This window comes from Lonchura striata, chromosome 17 (assembly GCF_050655825.1).
Source record: "Lonchura striata isolate lonStrDom1 chromosome 17, ASM5065582v1, whole genome shotgun sequence".
In the NCBI taxonomy this organism is placed as follows: Eukaryota; Metazoa; Chordata; class Aves; order Passeriformes; family Estrildidae; genus Lonchura; species Lonchura striata.
The window spans coordinates 13,028,337-13,046,715 of NC_140719.1; the positions used below are offsets into that span (position 1 = coordinate 13,028,337).

Consider the following 18,379-nt stretch of genomic DNA (forward strand, 5'->3'; position numbering starts at 1 on the left):
TACTCCTGACTACAGAACTGTTTGTATTTAATTTAATTGGACAATATGAATAGAACTCTTCTAAGGAGTAGAGGCAGAATAGATGCTGTGGGACTCTGTCCTGAAGTGAGTCACTTTCTTTTTCATTGCATGAATTATCCCATGAATTTGTGAAGACCAGAACTTCAATATATTGGTGTATACATTACTGCATTTTGAATCAGTGTTTTTAGAAGTTGCTGTATGAAAGTTAAATTATCTTGAGCTGACCAACTAGCCATTAAGAAATAAAATAAAGTGCACAAAATAATTTTGGAGTTTCAGACTGCTAAGGAGGCAGTAAAACCAGTGTTGATTGTTTTGCTCTCTATAATGACTCTCCAGTAAAGATATTTTGCCAGTTGTTTGCAAAGTTATTCTTTGTGCCTTTGATCTATATAGCACCTGGTTACACATGTATCCTGGTTCTCCTTTTCACAGAAACTAGACAAACAACAAAACCCATCAAATAAATTCCTATCCAAGCACGTAAATACTGAGAAATTAAATTATTTTGTCATTATTTTTTCTTTCCAGGGAATAAGTGTTATCTTCAATGTTGCACTGGGATTGTTAAAAGTGAGTATACAGTGTTATACCGTGGTTTATGCATCTTCATGCACCATTTAAAAATTAAGATGCCTGTTACAAAAATATGTTGTTTTTTTGAGAAGCTAACAACTTCCTGTGGCACACGTGCTGTAATCTGGCATGTCCCGTGCAGCACATGCTTTTTTTGGGGGGTGGAATAGAAGTTGCAGGAATAGAAACGAACACTCTTTGCTGAAGGTTAAGAAGCAGCAATGTTCCTGCAGCTTTCCAAAGCTGTTGTGGCTTTATTGTTTCTGGGATTCAATAACTGTAAAGAATTGGCTTTTCCTGGTGTTTCTTCCCTTGTCTGCAGACTACCAAGGACGATTTGTTGCTGACTGACTTTGAAGGGGCTTTAAAGTTCTTCCGAGTGCAGCTGCCCAAGCGGTACCGCTCCGAGGAGAACGCCAAGAAGCTGATGGAGCTGGCCTGCAACATGAAGGTGAGCTGGGAGGGGCTGCTGCAGCCTCAGCCTGGGAGCAGCTCCTGCCTCCAGCTCCAAGGGCAAACGCAGCTTAATTGGCTCTGATCATGGACATTAATTTTGAGTCAAATACACTGACGTGGTTCAAAGTGTCCTTTTTCCTTAAATTCCCTGAGGAATTCTTTGTAGTGTCAGTGTGGAAGTACACAACTTCCCTGGTGTGTTAATATTCCAGGCATTTTGTGATCCAGGTGTAGTAGCAGTGTGGATACCAGTATTCTACACAGAGTTCAAGCATATCTTGTGTGAAACTAATGTAGAAATTACAGAATAATCAAGAATAAAGCTATTTTATCTCTCTAATAATTTAGCATTAGCCACAGATTAAATGTTCCACATGCATCTGGTTCACATCATCCTAATGAGTGCATTTGCCTTTTATGTTTCCAAATAACAGCTTGTTCCTCTTCCCACTCTGCCAAAATTCCCTGTGTTCCCAGTGCTGTGTGCAGTGGCACAAGCAGACTCTGAGTGGACATGGCAAGGCTGCCCGTAGTGTCCTAGGGTGCTGGTTGTTTTGGGGGCATTAAAGGGGAGGTTGTGGAGGAAGCACTGCTGGGCTCAGCTCAGAACACTTCTGTATCACCTCCTGGATGGGAGTGCTGCATGTAATTGCTTTCCTTGACCTAGAATATAAGTCCTTTGCTGTCAGTAGAAATTTCCAGCTCTGTATTTGGAAGTGTTTCTTTGAGCAGAAAAGGGCCTGATATCAAAATAAATAATTTAAAGGAAGGGAGAAGTAGCCTGGCTAAGGCATTGTGATTAGAACAGCATTTTGCTGGAAAGGAGGTCAGGAATTCATCAGCTGAAGACAGCACCAGATTCTTAAAGTCACTCCTCAGTGCTGCCATCAAATCATAAAATCACAGAATGGTTTGGGTTGGAAGGGACCTTAAAGCCCATCTCATTCCACCCCTGCCATGGGCAGGAACACGTTCCATTCTCCCAGGCTGCTCCAAGCCACATCCAGCCTGGACCTGGGCACTTCCAGGGATGAAGAGTTCACCTCTCTGGGCAGCAGATGTTAGCAGAGCTGTTGCTGCCTCCTGAAAAAATGCAGTGGGACATCAGTGTTCATTTGTGCAAACCCAGAATCCTTGCTGACTTCCCCAGGCCTCCCATGCCCAGAATTTATGACAATGACAAATCTGCTCAAGATCCCCTAAAAAAGAGAAAACTGGCTCAATGCACTTGAAAAGTAGAAGATGAAAATACAGTGGTAGTGGTGTGCCTACCTTCCTTTTCTCTGGCATGGTGGATGCCTCACTTGTCAGGCTCTAACTCTACATTGTGGGAGGTTTGGGGTGTGAAACCCCAAAATTTGGGCATTGTTTGAGAAGGGACAGAGCAGTGAAATAATCTCCTCAAGTTACTGTCTCCATTGTCCGTGAAGGGTTAATTCTCTAGGTGGGTGTCTGGGGTGCAGGAAAAACTCCTGCAGTTGTGGTGTGGTTGGAGGACCCCAGGTGAGGGTTGGGGACCCCAGGTGAGGGTTGGACCCCCGGGTGATGGTTGAATCTCTGCAGAAATGTTCCCCCGAGGCGGGGAGGTGTTTCTGGTCAGCTCTCACTAGAGGGAGCTTGGCCACCGCTTTCTGCAGCTTCTTCCGAGGAAGGTTGTTAGTGAGAAAAGCAGACTTCAGGAAAACCAAACACGTTTGCCATTCTGCCTGCCATTTATTCATGTAAAATTCAACCTGTTTCTCAGATAGGTTTTTTTAAAGAGGAAATCTTAACTATAGCTTTTAAATTTATTTGGTTTACTGCGATAAAAATAAATGTTTAGGTGCAACTTTTAATGCTAGAGATTTCATTCAGATGCATAATGTCTTGCATGTGAAATGCTCACAATGATCTTGGTGTGGTCTGTGTTGCTAAACCATTCTGGCACAGGTGACACCAGGAAAGCATCTGTTGGTCAGGATCTGTTACAGCTTCCCTCGTGTTCCATGTCCCTTCAGAACTCTGGGCAGAAAATACTGAATTCAGCATCACCTCTCTGTCCCTTCCCACAGAAGGCGAGTGTGGGGCCCTGTGAGATTGGCTTTGCTGCTGCTCTGTGTGTCAGAGGGACAGAGCACTCGTGCTCTGAGGTGCTGCTGGCCCAGACACTGCGGCAGATCAGGCACGGGGCTTTTTCTGCTGGGCTTGAGTGACACTGGCAGAAATGTCAACTGAGCCTGCACTTGCCCTTTCAGCATTTACAGTCTCATGGAAAGTAAACCAAATGCTTCTGTGCGATGATAAATGTTACAGCTGAAAAAGCAGCTGAAGAAGGCTCAGCATCAGGCCAGTCCTAAAATGAACCATGTCTTGTGGGGTTCTGTTCTGCTGAAGCTCTGCAGCGTGTGGAGCACCAGGGAGCTGTGCAGCACCAAGGGGGAGCTCGGGCAGGATGCTCTGGGTGCCTTTTGAAACTTCCCCTGCATTCCACAGGAAAAGGCTGCTGTCATTATATTGAGTGCAGCTGTTTTTGCCCATACCTGAAGGTTTGGCACTCAGAACTGGGTGAAGCCATGAGCTTCAGGAGTTGCCTGAAGCTTGTTCCATAACCCTGTATGTGCTGTGTTCTTTTATTGATGTTCTGGGCAGGAACTAACGGGCTGCTTTAATTTAGATTAGCCAGAAGAAGCTGAAGAAATATGAAAAGGAATATCATACCATGAGAGAGCAGCAGGCTCAACAGGAGGATCCTATAGAAAGATTTGAGGTAATACTTTACTTTCTCCAGTTTGGTTTAAAAAACAGGAAGTTAAACCTTTTTTTGAACTGGTTTTGTTTTCTGACCAATTTGGATGCAACAGGGGAATCAGCTCCATGAACGTGAAGGGAATGTCTCTCTATTGGCAATGCTGATCAGGATGGGGTTGTTGTGAACCCAGCTGTGCAAGAAAAGGAATAGTATGAATTTTTATTTGGGCTTATAGAACTGGTTCAGTAAGCCTGTTCAACGTGCTGATTGCACCAGGAGCCATGAACAGAAAGGAAATGCCTGACTGATTCTAACTCTGCCTTCTATGGGTATGCTCCCTCTTTTACTCCTCTTCCTAATTTCAAATTATGTATACTGCATTAAGCATATAATTTTATAAATACTTTATTTATCAAATAAACATAATACAGGGATAAATTACACATCAAGTTATGTATGCATACACATACCACAGTATACACACAGAGACACAGATACAATAAATTAATGTATTTTAATCAGAGAAGTAAACTTCCTTTAGTATCCATCTGTGTGCAGGGAGTTGTAACAGGAGAGAGAAAATTGAGTATTTTTTCCGGGATTCTCCTCTTTTACCTGTTCCTAGCATGCAAATTCAATTGTGAACCAAGAAAAGCAGTACTTGTAGGAAACTCTTGGCAAGGTATCAATGGCACAATGAAACCCCTACTATTACAGGCTTCAAAAACATTTCTATAGCTCAACAAGTAATGACTGAGCATATTTATACCTGGTGTTTCCTCAGGGCTAATCCTGTACTTATTTTACATTTACACGATGGCCGTAGTTTTGTCCTTGGAATTTCATGCAGGTAGAGTTGTCTTTGCAGCCTGGAGGTGCAAGGTGGGCATCTGTGTGCAGGCACAGGGTGTGGGCCCGGTGTGTGTCAGGCGCTCGTGGGCAGCCCCTGTCCCTGACAGCCCCTTCGTGTCCCCGCAGCGCGAGAACCGGCGCCTGCAGGAGGCCAACATGAGACTGGAGCAGGAGAACGACGACCTCGCCCACGAGCTGGTCACCAGCAAGATTGCACTGAGGAAGGACTTGGACAATGTAAGTCATGTCCTCAGGCTCTCTGGAGCAGACAAGGGCTACCTCCTTGTTCCTTCTCTCATTGGAGAGGAGAGACATGGAGTACTTCTTTTGTGTGGGACAGGGTTCCTTCCTCCACATCCCTATTGCACCCTGACAGTGTATAGGCCTGTGATGGAGGTCCATGGGAAGCAGGAGTGCTGGCTGAAATACTCATTCCTCTGAAAAGCATTCAGAGTGACTGGAGGGAAAGCAGAGCCTGTACTTGAGTAGTTGCTTTCTTTTCTCTAAGGAAGTCTAGCAGGAGCTGTGTCAAGTCTTGAACCATCACAGAGATCATAACATGGATGATAGCTTGTGTTTTCCTGGGTTTTTTATGAATACAATTTCATAGCAGACAGGCTTTGCAAATGCCTGATAACCGTGAAAGTCTGAGGCTGTCTGGCTCTGCATGGATCAGGTTCTCAGGTACCTCAGGCAACTCTGAAAGTGATGTTGTGGTTTCCATTTGGCTTGTTGGAATCTGCCCGTGTGAGCTCCTCATCCTGGGCTGTTTCCAGATCAGTAGAGTTCTCAGGAGGAAGCTTCAGGTTTGCTTTGTGTTACAGAAGTTTTTTTCAGCTTGCTGTCCCACTCCCTTCTTTACATATTTAATTGTGGGAGATTTTATGAGGATATGCTTTTTCTTTTTTTCCAGGACATGCAGAGACAGAAAGGTACTGGTATTTCTAGCACAGGGGAGGCTACACCGCATTTAGTCTGTCTGCTTGGGGAGGTGAGGGGAAGAGTTCAAGTGCTCATGTTTTGCCATTCTTGTTCTGTACCAAGATAAGTGCATTTCTGAAATCTCAAAGGAAAATGACTTCTGAAAGTTGCACAGTGCAGGAGCTGACAGGCTTTCAAATGTTTCATTGGATCTGCCTCAGACAATTTAAGGTTTCCCACAGTCTCCTGGAAACTTGCTGTTGGAACACTATTCATAGTAAATGTTGATGCTACTGGGTGAATGTTGCTTTAATGAGGTTTGGTTCAGGACTTTTGGGTTTATTACATCTCCCGTTCTTAGGTGTTAAAATGGGGATTGTAGAAGAATGTTCTAGAAGCAGGTTTTCCCTACACATTGGTATGTTCACTTCCTCTTCCTGGGCTTTTTCCCTTCATTAGTGAAGCTTCCAGAAGCTTCACACTGGTGACAGCCCAGCAGTGGCACTCAGGAGGTCGACTCCAGCAAAAATTGTCCTGAAGAAGCTTTTTCTATCAGTTGTTAACTGTTGTTTGTGGCTGCTTGAGCCTGTATGAGACGTGGTTATATTTTTACATTTTGTTTTTAATGGAGAGCTGGGAGAGAAACAAAATTAGGCAAAATTGATATAATTAATTTGATACAGAATAGTCTTGTATTCAAAGATGACAAATGATGTTGGCAGTATTTGGGTTATCCCCTGGGAAGAGATAGGTAGGTTTGATCCTACTTCAGGACATGATTAATTCTTCTAATTGGATCCTGAAGTGATAAGTTTCATTCTGCCAGCCTGAGGTCCTGAAAGGAAAGTACCAAAGGACATTGTTTAACACACCTTTTCTGATACCTGCATGGCGTGTCTGAAATCTGCAACCTAAAAGATCAAAACAAAGCATTTGGAAATACAAGGATTTCCTTAATATCCTTTCACTAGACCAGAAAATAGGCCTCGTTTTTCTACTGTTGTTGGGCTCCTACATCCCAGTGTTCTTTAACTTTAAAACAGCTTAAACTCCATCTGTAATGAAAAGATGTTCTCTTTGCCTTTGCTGTCTGTTTTAAAGGATCAGCAGGACTTTAAGGGACTAAAATTCACCTTTTGATTTTCTTCCTTTGAAGGGAATTGGTACAGCTACTTTCTGAAGATTTTATATGTCAGTTGAGTTATTGATCTATTTTTATGTAGAATCCATACACCTATTGGGAAGTGCTGTGTTGTGTGTATGAGACAGGAAAAGATGTCTTAACTTTGCAGAGTTTTAGTGGTTTATAAAGAGCTTGACATTTTTCAACAATATATTTTTATACTTTAAAAACTGCAGTAAAAAGGGTTGTTGGTTTCTGGTGGGACATTTCTTTCCCTTAAGGAGGAAGGAGAGAGGGGCCTGACTTATGTTTGCTTTGGTTGCTCAGTTTTTTCATGCAGTATTTTCTGGGATGATATTACATCATTGGGAGGTATCGTAGAGTTATGGGGGCTTTTAAATGTTCTAGAGGCATTTTTCATTAATTCTGTTTTTATTGCAAGGTTGAATGTTTGCAAATTAAACTTAGGTCTGAGCTGGTTATAGTCTTTTATTGATCTTGCACATTGTGAGCTCTTCTGTGCCTTTGGTTGTCTTCAGAATGTATTTGTCAACTTCCAGACTGGACAAAATGAAACTTATTTCTGGTATTGGATTTCTTTGGAGCAATCCCTACTCCAGTTTTGCTAAAATAGTCACTGAGTTCAAGAGGCATTTTGGAGGGCTGGAGTATAGTGGTACATGCCATTAATTTTGATGTGTTACTGCTTTGCTATTGCAGATAGGAAGTTTTAGAAAAATTATTTTCAGAATAAAGTATTATTGTTTTTAATAGCAATGAACCAAACCTTAATAAGACTGGAATGGCTGCTCTGTCCTGGTGGAAGCACAGCAGGGAAGCCTCTGCTCAGGCTCCACTCTGTGTTTCAGGCAGAGGAGAAGGCAGATGCCCTCAATAAGGAGCTGCTAATGACCAAACAGAAGCTGATTGATGCAGAAGAAGAAAAGAGGCGCCTGGAGGAAGAATCTGCTCAGGTTGGGGCATTTCTGTCATTCTCACTCTTCTGTACAGTACAGAAATGATAAAAATAAAAAGTGACAAGTGTGGGAAGGGCTTAATGTTCTAAGTCATGTTTGTCGCTCTTCTGTGGTATAAAGGACGTCAGCAAAGCAGAATTTGGCATTTTCCTGCCAGGTGCTTCATAGGGTGGGGAATTTTTAACTTGAAATCACAGTGTCACAGCCTGTGCCAGATGCTGCACGGAGAGGCAGTGCAGGACTTCAGCTGTCAGCACTTTTTGAATCCTTCCTTTCCTTGGTTAGCCCACTGTTGTGTCAGTGATGGCCACCAAAGCCTGGCTTTACCCTGCCTACATGGAGCTGAGCTGGACTCTGGGTCCCTGGGTAGAGCAGAGCAGTGAGGTTAAGGAGAAGGAAGAAATACCACCTGGGTATTTTTCAGACTACACTTATATAAACTCTTTATTTTCTTTTTTTTTTTTTCCCTACAGCTGAAGGAAATGTGTCGTAGGGAACTAGATAAGGCAGAGTCAGAGATCAAAAAGAACAGCTCTATTATTGGTGACTACAAACAGGTAAGTACAACTTCATGATGATGTGGGTTGCTATCAAAGTACAAGACTTCAGGGTATCTTAGGAGATTTCTGGAAATTGATGTCATCTGTGCCATGCATTTGAGGACATAATTCAGCTGCTCTAAATGGGAAGCCTGTGGCTTTTGCATTTTCTTTGGCTGAGATCCTGAAGTGGTCAGTCCTGTTTGCTCCTAATGTGGGGATCTGTGGATCAGCAGTCACCACAGCCTCAGTTACAGACAAACCTTGTTCAAATGGGCTCTTGGATATCAAAGGTTCACTTGATGCCAAAAAAAGCTTCTCTTTCATCTTTGCTTTGTCAATCAAATACACCTCAGAAATAAAAAAAAAAGTGCCTTTTTCCTTTCAAGGCTTTGCTTTGGCATTCAAGCTCCTGATCACAAGGTATCAAGGGAGCAAATTCATGTGTCTCTTTAGTAGGCCCATATCAGGTCTCAGGAAATGAATTAGGGTTTTTTTTTTTTTTACTACTCTGTCTTGCCTGTTCTTTTCTCCCAAAGGCAACAAAAGGGCCATGCTATTCCTAACCTTTTCTGGCTCCTTTAGCAAGGCCAAGCTGTTAATAACTTATGTTGGAACTACACTTTATTCCTGTGGGGATAGAAGAATATGTGGAGAATGAGAAAATGTACAAAGAGATAGCTTAATGCAGCATCCCAATTTTTCTAGCTTTCTAAGGGTCCTTAGACTATCCATGTTAATATTGCAGCAGCATTTATTTGTGCTTTAGCATTCATTTGGGAGGGAATTTACATTTATAAATGGTCTGGTAACATAATTTTGCTTGTCAGATTTGTTCCCAGCTAAGTGAACGACTGGAAAAGCAACAAACAGCAAATAAAGCTGAAATTGAGAAAATACGGGTAAGAGACCAGATAGATCTACAGTCTACAATGTTTCAATCTCTTAGCAAAATCACAGCAGCAAACACACTCTTGATTTCATTACTAAAATGGTGGCTGAGAGTCCCCATAGATGAAAGAGAAGATTATAAGGGGGAGATCTGGGAGAAAAGATGAGCGCTCTCATGCCGTAGTGGTTGCATGCTAATGTTGATGCTGGGTTTTTTTTTTTGAGGGGTCTTTTTTTCCTGTAAGGAGTTCTCTGACTGGCTTTTACCTTGAAGTAACAGTGGGAGGGACAGAGCCCATTATTGTAGCAAAACAACACAGCAGTATTTCCAAAGCCATGAGTCTGGGGCTGGCAGGAGCCCTGCTCGGCTGTGCCTCCCCAGAAGTTCCCATTAGTGGTTCCTCTGGTGTTGAGTCGCTCTCCCAGAGCAGAGGCAGGAACAGGCTTTGACCACATCCCAGCATGTCACTGACAGCCAGGTGTTTACTTCAGCAAAAGGTGGATGACTGCGAGCACTGCCGCGAGTTCTTCAACAAGGAAGGCCGTGTGAAGGTTGCCAGCACTGCCAAGGATGGTTCAGACGAGGACACAGATGAGGAGAAGGAAACACTGAAGAACCAGCTGAGGGAAATGGAGCTTGAGCTGGCCCAGACCAAGCTGCAGCTTGTGGAGGCGGAATGTAAAATACAGGTAATGCTCTGGAAGTTTGTTTTGTAGTCTGTACAGCGTGTCTGCATTCCTAGAAAAATGTGTGTGTGAGTTGTAGAGGGATTGGAACAGATCCTGTTGGTTGAAACCATAACCTGCTATTTCCTGCACCGGTTATTTAACCAAACACTGCGTCTGAAACTTGCTGTGTGCAGACGATATAATTGAAATTGCATGAGCTGTATTTAGCAGCCACTACAGCTTCCAGACATCTGCCTGTCTGCAGTGCAGTGCTGGCTGCCTGATCTCCTGCAACTGCTTGGAAGGAGCCCAAGCTCTGACAGAATACTGAATCATGCATGTCTTTATCTCACAATCAGTGCTAAATGAAGAAGTAACATTGACAAATGTTAGACATGTTTCTTAAAACACGATTGCAAAGCACTCCAGGTACCTGATGTATTTCTGTAAAATATGACAACATTGTACTTTTAGCCTAAAACTGATATGTCAGTGCGGCTTGTTCACAGAAAGGTAAAAATTAGTTTGTAGAAAGTCCACTTCCTGTGGGAATAGCTCCTCCTCAGATGGAAGACAGTTAAAGAATTTGGATGTACTAAAGAAAGCTGAATGTTTCATAAGGGCAATGACACAAGCCTTGTTTCACTTTTCAAAGCTTTTTTTTCTCTTTGTCAGCTTATTGTGCTGCTTTTAATTTATGTAAGACTCGTTTAACTTCTGAAGTGGTCAAGAGTTTGTAGATGTTCTAGAGCCTTCTGTGTTTCACTCCTATAACCCTGTGCTGTGAATATGTAATAAATTAAGGAAATTACTCTTCTGTTTGCAGGATTTGGAGCACCATTTGGGTCTGGCCCTGAATGAAGTACAAGCTGCAAAGAAAACGTGGTTCAACAGAACAATAAGCTCTATAAAAACAGTGACTGGAGTCCAAGGAAAAGAGACTTGTTGAAAAGCAGTTCTGTCAAACACACCTTCTTAACACACCTTTTGTTGCCTTCCTTGGCCAGATGTTTAATTCTGTGACATGAGAGGACCAGAATGTAAATATAATAGAAACACAGCATGTCAGGATTTCAATAGGTCAGTGATAAAGAGGATGGAAACACAAGAGAGGTTTTATTGCTAGACATGGGATGTTCATACTACTGATATTTAACAGGTGATGTAGCTAGATTGAAGCTCTTCCGAGAAACACTCCATTCTGCGTCTGGCTGGAGGCTTTTCACAGACTAGGTACGAGAACTTACCAAACCCTAATTGTTAAGTTTACATATGATAGGTTTTTTTACAGTTATAACCTTTTTTAATATTTTATTTGAAAGGAAAAGTGTCACTAACAAAGTTAAAAACTAAAAAAAAGGAAAAAAAAAGGAAAAAATGCAACAAAAAAATACGAGTTTATCAAGAACTACATCAGTGCCAGAAAGCAGTCCCCAGAGGTAGGAAATGGAGAGTAGGAGGTGACATGTTTTGCTTTATGAATGGGGATGATTTCAGCATTCCTGTCGAGCAAACCCACTTTGTTATAGTAGATGCAGCATCCATCTCTCTGTGTTTGGCATTTCTTTCTGTTACTAATCAATTCTATGCAACTCTGGGCTTTTTTGGCATGAGCTGCCAAACCAATTCGCCACCGGAGGCTGGGAGACTTGTCCAAGTGCTAGACAAGAATAATCAGAACTGTGGGCAAATTTCCGTTTCACTTGTGTCATATTGTTTGATCCACATATCAACAGCGTTCAAATCCCCAGCACCAGGACTGCTGATAATATGAATTATGTGGATGGTCTGACATTCAATGGAGTCTGTCTGGGTTTTGTCAGGTTTCTGTTTTGTTTTTGTTTGTTTGTTTTTAGCCGGCTGTAGCAGGCCTTCTGTGGAGCTCCGACAGAGCTTCCAGGTTTTAGTTTTGCACATAGGTATGAATGGGACAAAGAAACAATAAACTGAGCTATATAAGAGGCAAAAATCACAGCGTGAGTGTAGCTGCGAGCATCTCTAGCTGTCCAACTCGCGTCCCTGGTAGCGTTCTGAGGTGGTGTAGGTCATTTTTCACGCTCGATGCAGTTGCACTGGTAGGTGCTAAACGTGCTTGGAGTTCTCATTCCTTGGATTGTATTGAGTTCTCACCAGAAAGCTGTAGAATGGAGTTTTGCACCTTGTAATTTTTTTAATTTATAATGGTTTGTGTTATGCTGAAGTATCTATTGCATCAGTGGATAAATTTTGTGTGCAGTGTGAGTATAAGCTGGTAACAATATGAGGCACTGGTTTGTATATAAAGATATTTGGTTTATTTTGTATTTCTAACTTTTTCTTGTTTACTGTACTAATGCTAGCTAATGTACTCTGTAACTACAGGATAGAACATGCTATGTCCAAGCTTTTTTCCTTGACTGCATACATTATCTCTATTGTTTAATACCAAAAAAAAAAAAAAATACTGTAACTCCATCAATATTAGATGCGTGGACATTGTGGTAGCATAGTTGCAGTGTGTATACTTTATGAATTGAAATATAAACTAGTAAAATTGTATAACTATTTTGTTGTTTCATTTCATTTGAACAGAAAATTATTAAATATTTTGCAATATAAAGCTAATTCTCTTCTTAAAGTAGAAGCAGTAGCATCTGCAGTCTTCTCCAAGAGTGAAACCACAGTCATGCTGCAAAGGGCTTTGCTAAAAAAGACTGCATGTTCTGAGTGCTGCCAACACTGGTTTTATATAATAAAATCTAGGGTTTGCTTTGAAAAAAGAAACTGCAAAAGTGACCTTGTGCAGCTTGAAACTTGTGACTCAGTATTTCTCAAACATGTCCAATTTAGAACATTTTTTTTCCCATGGTCCTCCAAATTCTGCTGGAATCTGCAAAATAAATGTAGGCTATCTCTGCTTATCACCATCAGGAACAAATCCTGTGGGGTCAAGTGTGGTTCATGTCATCTTCAGCAGGGTTTTGTAGCTGTGGCTGAGCCCGCACGACTTCAGGGCTGCACTAATTGGGTCACGGGGCAGCTCTGCTCCCCAGCCCTGTGTTCTGCAGAGACAACCAGGACAACAAATGGATTCTTGTCACCAAAACCACCAGAGGTGGCTCGGGAAGCAGCCCTGCTCTAGGAGGCTGCTGTGATGTCACTTCCCAGCCATATTTTGCTTTAAGAGAATGGTATCGTGTGGTTGTGTGTGGTCTCTGCTGCTTTGTCTTCCCAGAGGTGCATCCCTTGGTAAGGTCAGCTCTGCAGTTTCTCTATAATTGCAACCTTTAGAGAAAGTTTAAAGGTAAGCTGGGGACAGGAGGAAGCAACCCAAGAACCCTTCATCCACTTGTCTTCCTCAAAGGCACTGGGAAATTGTGTAATTTTCCTCCAAAAATGATGTACTTAAAGGAAGAGAAAAAGCTGCTTTATTGTTCAGATGTCTTTCACTCTCTAAATAAACATTACCTTCAAATTGCATGCAGCATATACTCCTCTTTTAATATGGATGTAGAGCATGCATAATTGTTTCACAGCATTTCATCCAAACCACTTTATAGTCAGTTTCCAGTCATGGATTACTTAAGATGCCTACCTGAAGATTTTTGGTGCTTGGAAATAAATATTACCAATGTCTTTCACATCCAACTCCATCTAAAATATCCACAGCTAACCAAGAATAATGGACCTTGTGCTGAGGTGTGCATCTTTGGAAGCATAATTACTTGTGAAAGACAAGGAAGCAGGTCAGTTTTAAGATTAGGAAATTTAATTTGCAGATGTTCAAAACTATGAATAAGGAAGGTAGAAAACTACATAGAGTCAGAGCTGCTGTAAGCACAAATATTTTACAGCCCTGTAAGAGAAAAGGAATGAGTATGTTTGGTAGCATTTGGGGCATTAATGAGATGGTTATTTTCTTGTAGTCAATCACCTTTCTGTTCACATGTGCCTCAGCTGGGTTTGAGTACTGAACTCCAGCTCAGTGCCAGTCTGCTGAGGCTGGGATTAATCTCGGGTGCCCCAGGCTCCAGCTTCCAAATGCTTTGCGTGTTTGTGCTGTATCATTAAGTTCCAATGGTCTCAGTGTGGGGGCTCGAGTGTCACAATCTCATTTGTGTTGCAGAACTTCTTGGCAGCTCAGGGTCTGCATCTGGAAGTGGATACTCAGAATCTATCGTAAAGTTTTACCTTTAAGCATTGCTGGTAAGCCCTCTTGAAATTTATATAACTACCTCCCTGACTTTTTTTAGCTGCCCTTCTTATCTGTGGCTGTGATATAAAGTTCCTGTTATCTAGAGGAGGATTTCACTCCATCTGTTCAACAGCTTGGCTCACATTCATCCAGCCTAACTTTAGACACTTTGGAGGTGCCTAACATAAGAGTTTAATCCAGGGAGGTTTTCCAGCCCTTGGCGGGTGCGGGGGCAGCACTGCAGGCGGGCGGCTCACCCAGCCTCATGCCCAGATCCTGAGGGATCAGGGGAGCTCCTCTGAGCCCACAAACTGAACTGAGGATCCTTCCTAATTAAAAAAAACAAAACAAAACAAACAAACAAACAAAAAAAAAAAACCTGGAAATGAGCCATCAGTGGACACTCAGGAGGTTGCTTTCTGTTTTAATTTTTCCTCCTTTTCCCATCATTTTATTGTGCAGTAATTTTCCTACTGTATTGCCAAAGACCATCAAGGTCTCTTCGCCCAGAGATTTTGCTAGAATTTATTACTGCACATCCTTATGTGTTTGAGCAACACAGGCTTGGTTTTGCTGCCTTTCCTGCATCCTAACAAGCACGACAGTGTAATCTGGGCCTCAGGGCTTTTTCTCAGGATAATCTGGCCACAGACACAGTAGGAAACTCGGGCTGTGATGTGAGAAGGAGGGCTCTGCACAGGACCAATGTTTATTGAGTTTAACATTGAAGTGTTTCCTCATGGTGGTGTAAGTTCCTGCTGAGTGGGGGATGAGTGGAACCGAGCTAAGTGACGCAGACCCGGGCTGTTTGAGGCGGATTTAGCCGAGGAGGGGCTCGAAGGCCGCCCCGCACCCTCGGGCTCCTGCAGCCCCGCCGGGCGCCTCCTCAGAGCCCTCACGGTTTCCCGCGCTTTTCACGGGGGCGGTGCCCTCGGGGCCCGCGCGGAGCTCTGATAGGCTGGCGGTTGATTGGCAGCAGTCACTGGGCGTGAGGGCGCCCGCGGCGCCATTTTGTTGGTCGTGAGGGCCGGGGAAGCCGAGGCGCCGTGCTGGGGAAGGAGCCGTGGAGCGGGGCTCGGGCCGGGCTGTCCGGCGGGAAGAAGGTGCGGAGTGCGGCCACACCGCCGAGCTGCTGGGCTGGAGGGGAGCAGCGGCCTTCGGGCGGGGCGGTGCTTCCTGAGGGAACCGTGCAGATCCTCCCAGAGCTCTTTCAGTGTCTGTGGGTGTTAGAAGAGCGCCAGGGCAGCGGAGGACAGCTGATCTTTAGATCCAAACAACCGCTGGACATGAGTGATACTTTGGGGAAAACCTGTACAGAACTTGCAGTGCATTAATAGCCCTTCTGGACAAGGTGTAAAATGTTCGCCTTAATTTGCAGGGGGTTTAAATGGCCTCATGCGTTGTTTCCCCCTTGCAGACAGCCCGCAGCCCCTCAGGCTGCGCAGGCACTGAGCTCCCCACAGGCAGCAGCAGCAGCCGTTCAGCGGGAGGTGGGTGATGTTCACGACAGCCTGTCACAGGCAGGTCTGAGCTGAGGCCTCCTGAGGTGGAAACCTTTGAAATAGGCTGTGAGAACTAATAAAGTGGAGCTGTTTGATCTCTAATGCGATGAGTGGCTGCCGTGGGCTGTTCTCCCCGTGGAGAAATCTGCATGAGAAGCCAGTCACACCACTGACTGTTGGTTAAGTAATTCATGGGTTCTTCCTACAAACCTGATCAGAAAGTTGTATTATGTCCTTGTACAAAAATGATCTGCTAGGAGGAAGTGCAGTAGAATTGAAGTGTCTTGGAAGTAAATCTATGGGATGTGTTTCTAATTCACCTTGAACTTGCACGTAAATCATTCTGATCCTCTGTTTATTAAGTTGAAATAGATGTAGCAAACTATATAGCAAAAGTTTATAACAAGTTTTTCAGAATACAAAAAACATTAAATGTTTCTGGTTAAAATGTTAGGGCAGAAGTATCCTTAAATCAGCTTTAGTGGCTTGAGTTACAGCTGAATGTGACATGAGTTGGTCTCTTGAGATCTCACCTTATGTTGTGCGGTTTAACATGGAGGGGAGCAGGAGTCCAAGTGCAGGTTGGTTTATGGCAGTGAGCGGGCTGGTTCAGTTATGGAGTTGCAAAGGTCCATCTTAATCAACAGCTTGTGTGACAAAAGTGACGATTTTTAGGAAAGTGCTGCAGTGTTTAAGATGGAATTGCAGCCACACTGGGCTCTGAGGCTCCAGAAGGTGCAGAAGAGATGAGACTTGCAGGCTGCCAGCTCTGAGCAGAAGCCCTCCTCGTGCTGAGCACAGTTAGCGTGTGCCATGAAAACATCCAAGCTCTGTGTTTAAACTCCCTGCTGTGAGCGTCTGTTCATGCACGGAGCTGGCAGTGTGATGGGGAAAGGGGGCCTTGGAGCCACATTCGTAAATGTCATTTGGGAGGGGGCACTGGAATGACTCCTGATGCAGTTTTCTGTTGTGGCTGGTCAGTTTATGCTACACAGGGAAGAGAAAACTTCTGTGCAGATTTTATTCAATTGCTGTGCCTGAGAAAGGCTAGTAAAGGACTCGCTGAGATGGCAGTGCTGTGTCACTGTCAGCTGTCATGGTGTAAGCAAAAGGGGTTTATCAGTTTCTTTAAAGAACACCACAGCAAACCACTGTGGTTTTGGCACAAGTCTTGGCTGCCTGGAAAACAGGGGAGTGATCTAATGTCTTCTGTGTTCTGGAGGCTTGGCTAGCTTAGAGAAGTGGTTTGATGGTAATTAATACTGGTGCACCAGAGAGAATGGGTGGGAAAGAGGAGGAGGATGAAGGCTGGCTGCTTGCAGAGCAATGTATATCTGAGCTTGCCACCTACTCAGGGCGTGGCAGAACTGCTGCCTATTACCACAGGGAATCACTTGAGGAACAAGATGGGAAGGGAAGGGAAGGGAAGGGAAGGGAAGGGAAGGGAAGGGAAGGGAAGGGAAGGGAAGGGAAGGGAAGGGAAGGGAAGGGAAGGGAAGGGAAGGGAAGGGAAGGGAAGGGAAGGGAAGGGAAGGGAAGGGGCGTTTTGTATGAGGATGGTTGTTCATCTCCCTGAGGTGGTTTATATGTGGAACCAGGCAAACCCACAGCCAGAGGGGCTGTGAGAGCCTGTTCCAGATTGCTGTGAATTGTAGATGACATGGCTGCTGCTTGTAGATGTGAACAGCAAACTAGAGCTCCTGGGTTCCCCCAGGTTCAGCATTACAGAAGTAGCCTGAACTCTGAATGTCTTTAGAAGTTACAGGTGCTGCACATTCCCATGGTTAGCACAGAGTGAGGAGACGAGTAATTACTGTAACTGGAAAGTTCTAAATTCCATTCAAGTTTTTATTGATTTGATCTCAGAGAATAGTTGAATGTACAGACAGAAGTTACATGTCTTCTACATGTAACTGCATCTTTCTCAAAGCTGCATAGTTCTTTAAACCCAGGAAAACTGGCCTGAGCAGCTCAAACCCCTGTCCAGATTGCTTGCTTTGTGCTGGATGCACAAGTCCTGTGGCTACCTCAAGACTTGCAGTATTGGCAGTATAGGAGTTTATGTGGAACTGCTTTGCAGGGCAACATAATTGGATTTAATAAGCTGTATTTTGTCATCTTGCCCTGGTTTAGTCTTCCCTTTTCTACTGTAATCCAAAGTTACCCAGATTAAAAAAAAAAAATAAAAATAGTCCCTTTGAATGAATCAGAACCAGCAGAGCACCAAGCCTGCCTTTATTGCAGGCAGGAAATCCCACCTTTGGTGTGTGCCAGCACCTAAGCAAAGGGAAAGATGGAAGTGCTATTTATGCAGGGTATGTGACCCTTTTTTGGGATCTAAAGGCCTTTTTAGGATTTTGCCTCATGTTCATGCCTGGAGCAAGAAAGAGCCTTTTGTTGTAACTTTAACGAGAGTACACACAGGCTTTTTACAGCATTGCAAATAAAAGTGCGGGAATGCATAGCCCAATGTGAAGATGAATTCAGGGCCCTGAAAGCAGTGGCAGCTCCAGTTTCTTTCAGTTGATTCTACCAAGGATTGGTAACAAAAGAGAAGGATAATTTACAGTTTAGCAAATGGTTTCTAGCTGACTTGCTGGAACTCAACCCTGCAGCAAACCACCAAAGTCAGCATTATGTCGTGAGCAATTAAGTGAAGTGACACTTCTTGCAGAAAGAGGGGTGCTCTTTTGGGCAGGTTTATAGATGCAGCAGTTCTTTGCACATGGAAGTTACAGGCTGGCTTGTTAGTTGCCTAACATCACACTTGGGCATCAGTCAATCAGTATTTTTTTCCTGTTTCCTCTGTAATCAAATATGCTTTTCCAAGGTCATGCTGATTGCAGCAAGGTAAATGGGATATCTTGCTTGTTAAGCAGATGGTTCCTTCTGCCTGGATCCCTTTGGTGCTGTGCCAGCAGGGATAGGGGCAGTCAAGCAGTGTTGG

At 43.6% G+C, this 18,379-nt stretch overlaps 2 protein-coding genes across 6 annotated transcripts in view; one reads left to right on the forward strand and one right to left on the reverse strand.

The window, feature by feature from the left end:
* The window catches only part of RABGAP1 (RAB GTPase activating protein 1), a 61,445-nt gene extending 49,145 nt beyond the window's left edge, over positions 1-12,300 (forward strand). For all 4 annotated transcript variants that reach the window (XM_021543671.3, XM_021543672.3, XM_085556351.1 and 1 more), the window contains 9 exons: positions 556-597; positions 923-1,051; positions 3,710-3,802; positions 4,763-4,873; positions 7,550-7,654; positions 8,131-8,214; positions 9,027-9,098; positions 9,580-9,777; positions 10,583-12,300. In XM_021543671.3, coding sequence (XP_021399346.1) covers positions 556-597; positions 923-1,051; positions 3,710-3,802; positions 4,763-4,873; positions 7,550-7,654; positions 8,131-8,214; positions 9,027-9,098; positions 9,580-9,777; positions 10,583-10,705 — 957 coding nt within the window. In that variant the 3' untranslated portion in view covers positions 10,706-12,300. The remainder of the gene's footprint in view (positions 1-555; positions 598-922; positions 1,052-3,709; positions 3,803-4,762; positions 4,874-7,549; positions 7,655-8,130; positions 8,215-9,026; positions 9,099-9,579; positions 9,778-10,582) is intronic.
* STRBP (spermatid perinuclear RNA binding protein) overlaps positions 4,174-18,379 on the reverse strand; it is a 75,374-nt gene continuing 61,168 nt past the window's right edge. For both annotated transcript variants that reach the window (XM_021543685.4, XM_085556364.1), the window contains one exon: positions 4,174-6,392. In XM_021543685.4, the coding sequence (XP_021399360.1) occupies positions 6,346-6,392 (47 nt within the window). In that variant the 3' untranslated portion in view covers positions 4,174-6,345. The remainder of the gene's footprint in view (positions 6,393-18,379) is intronic.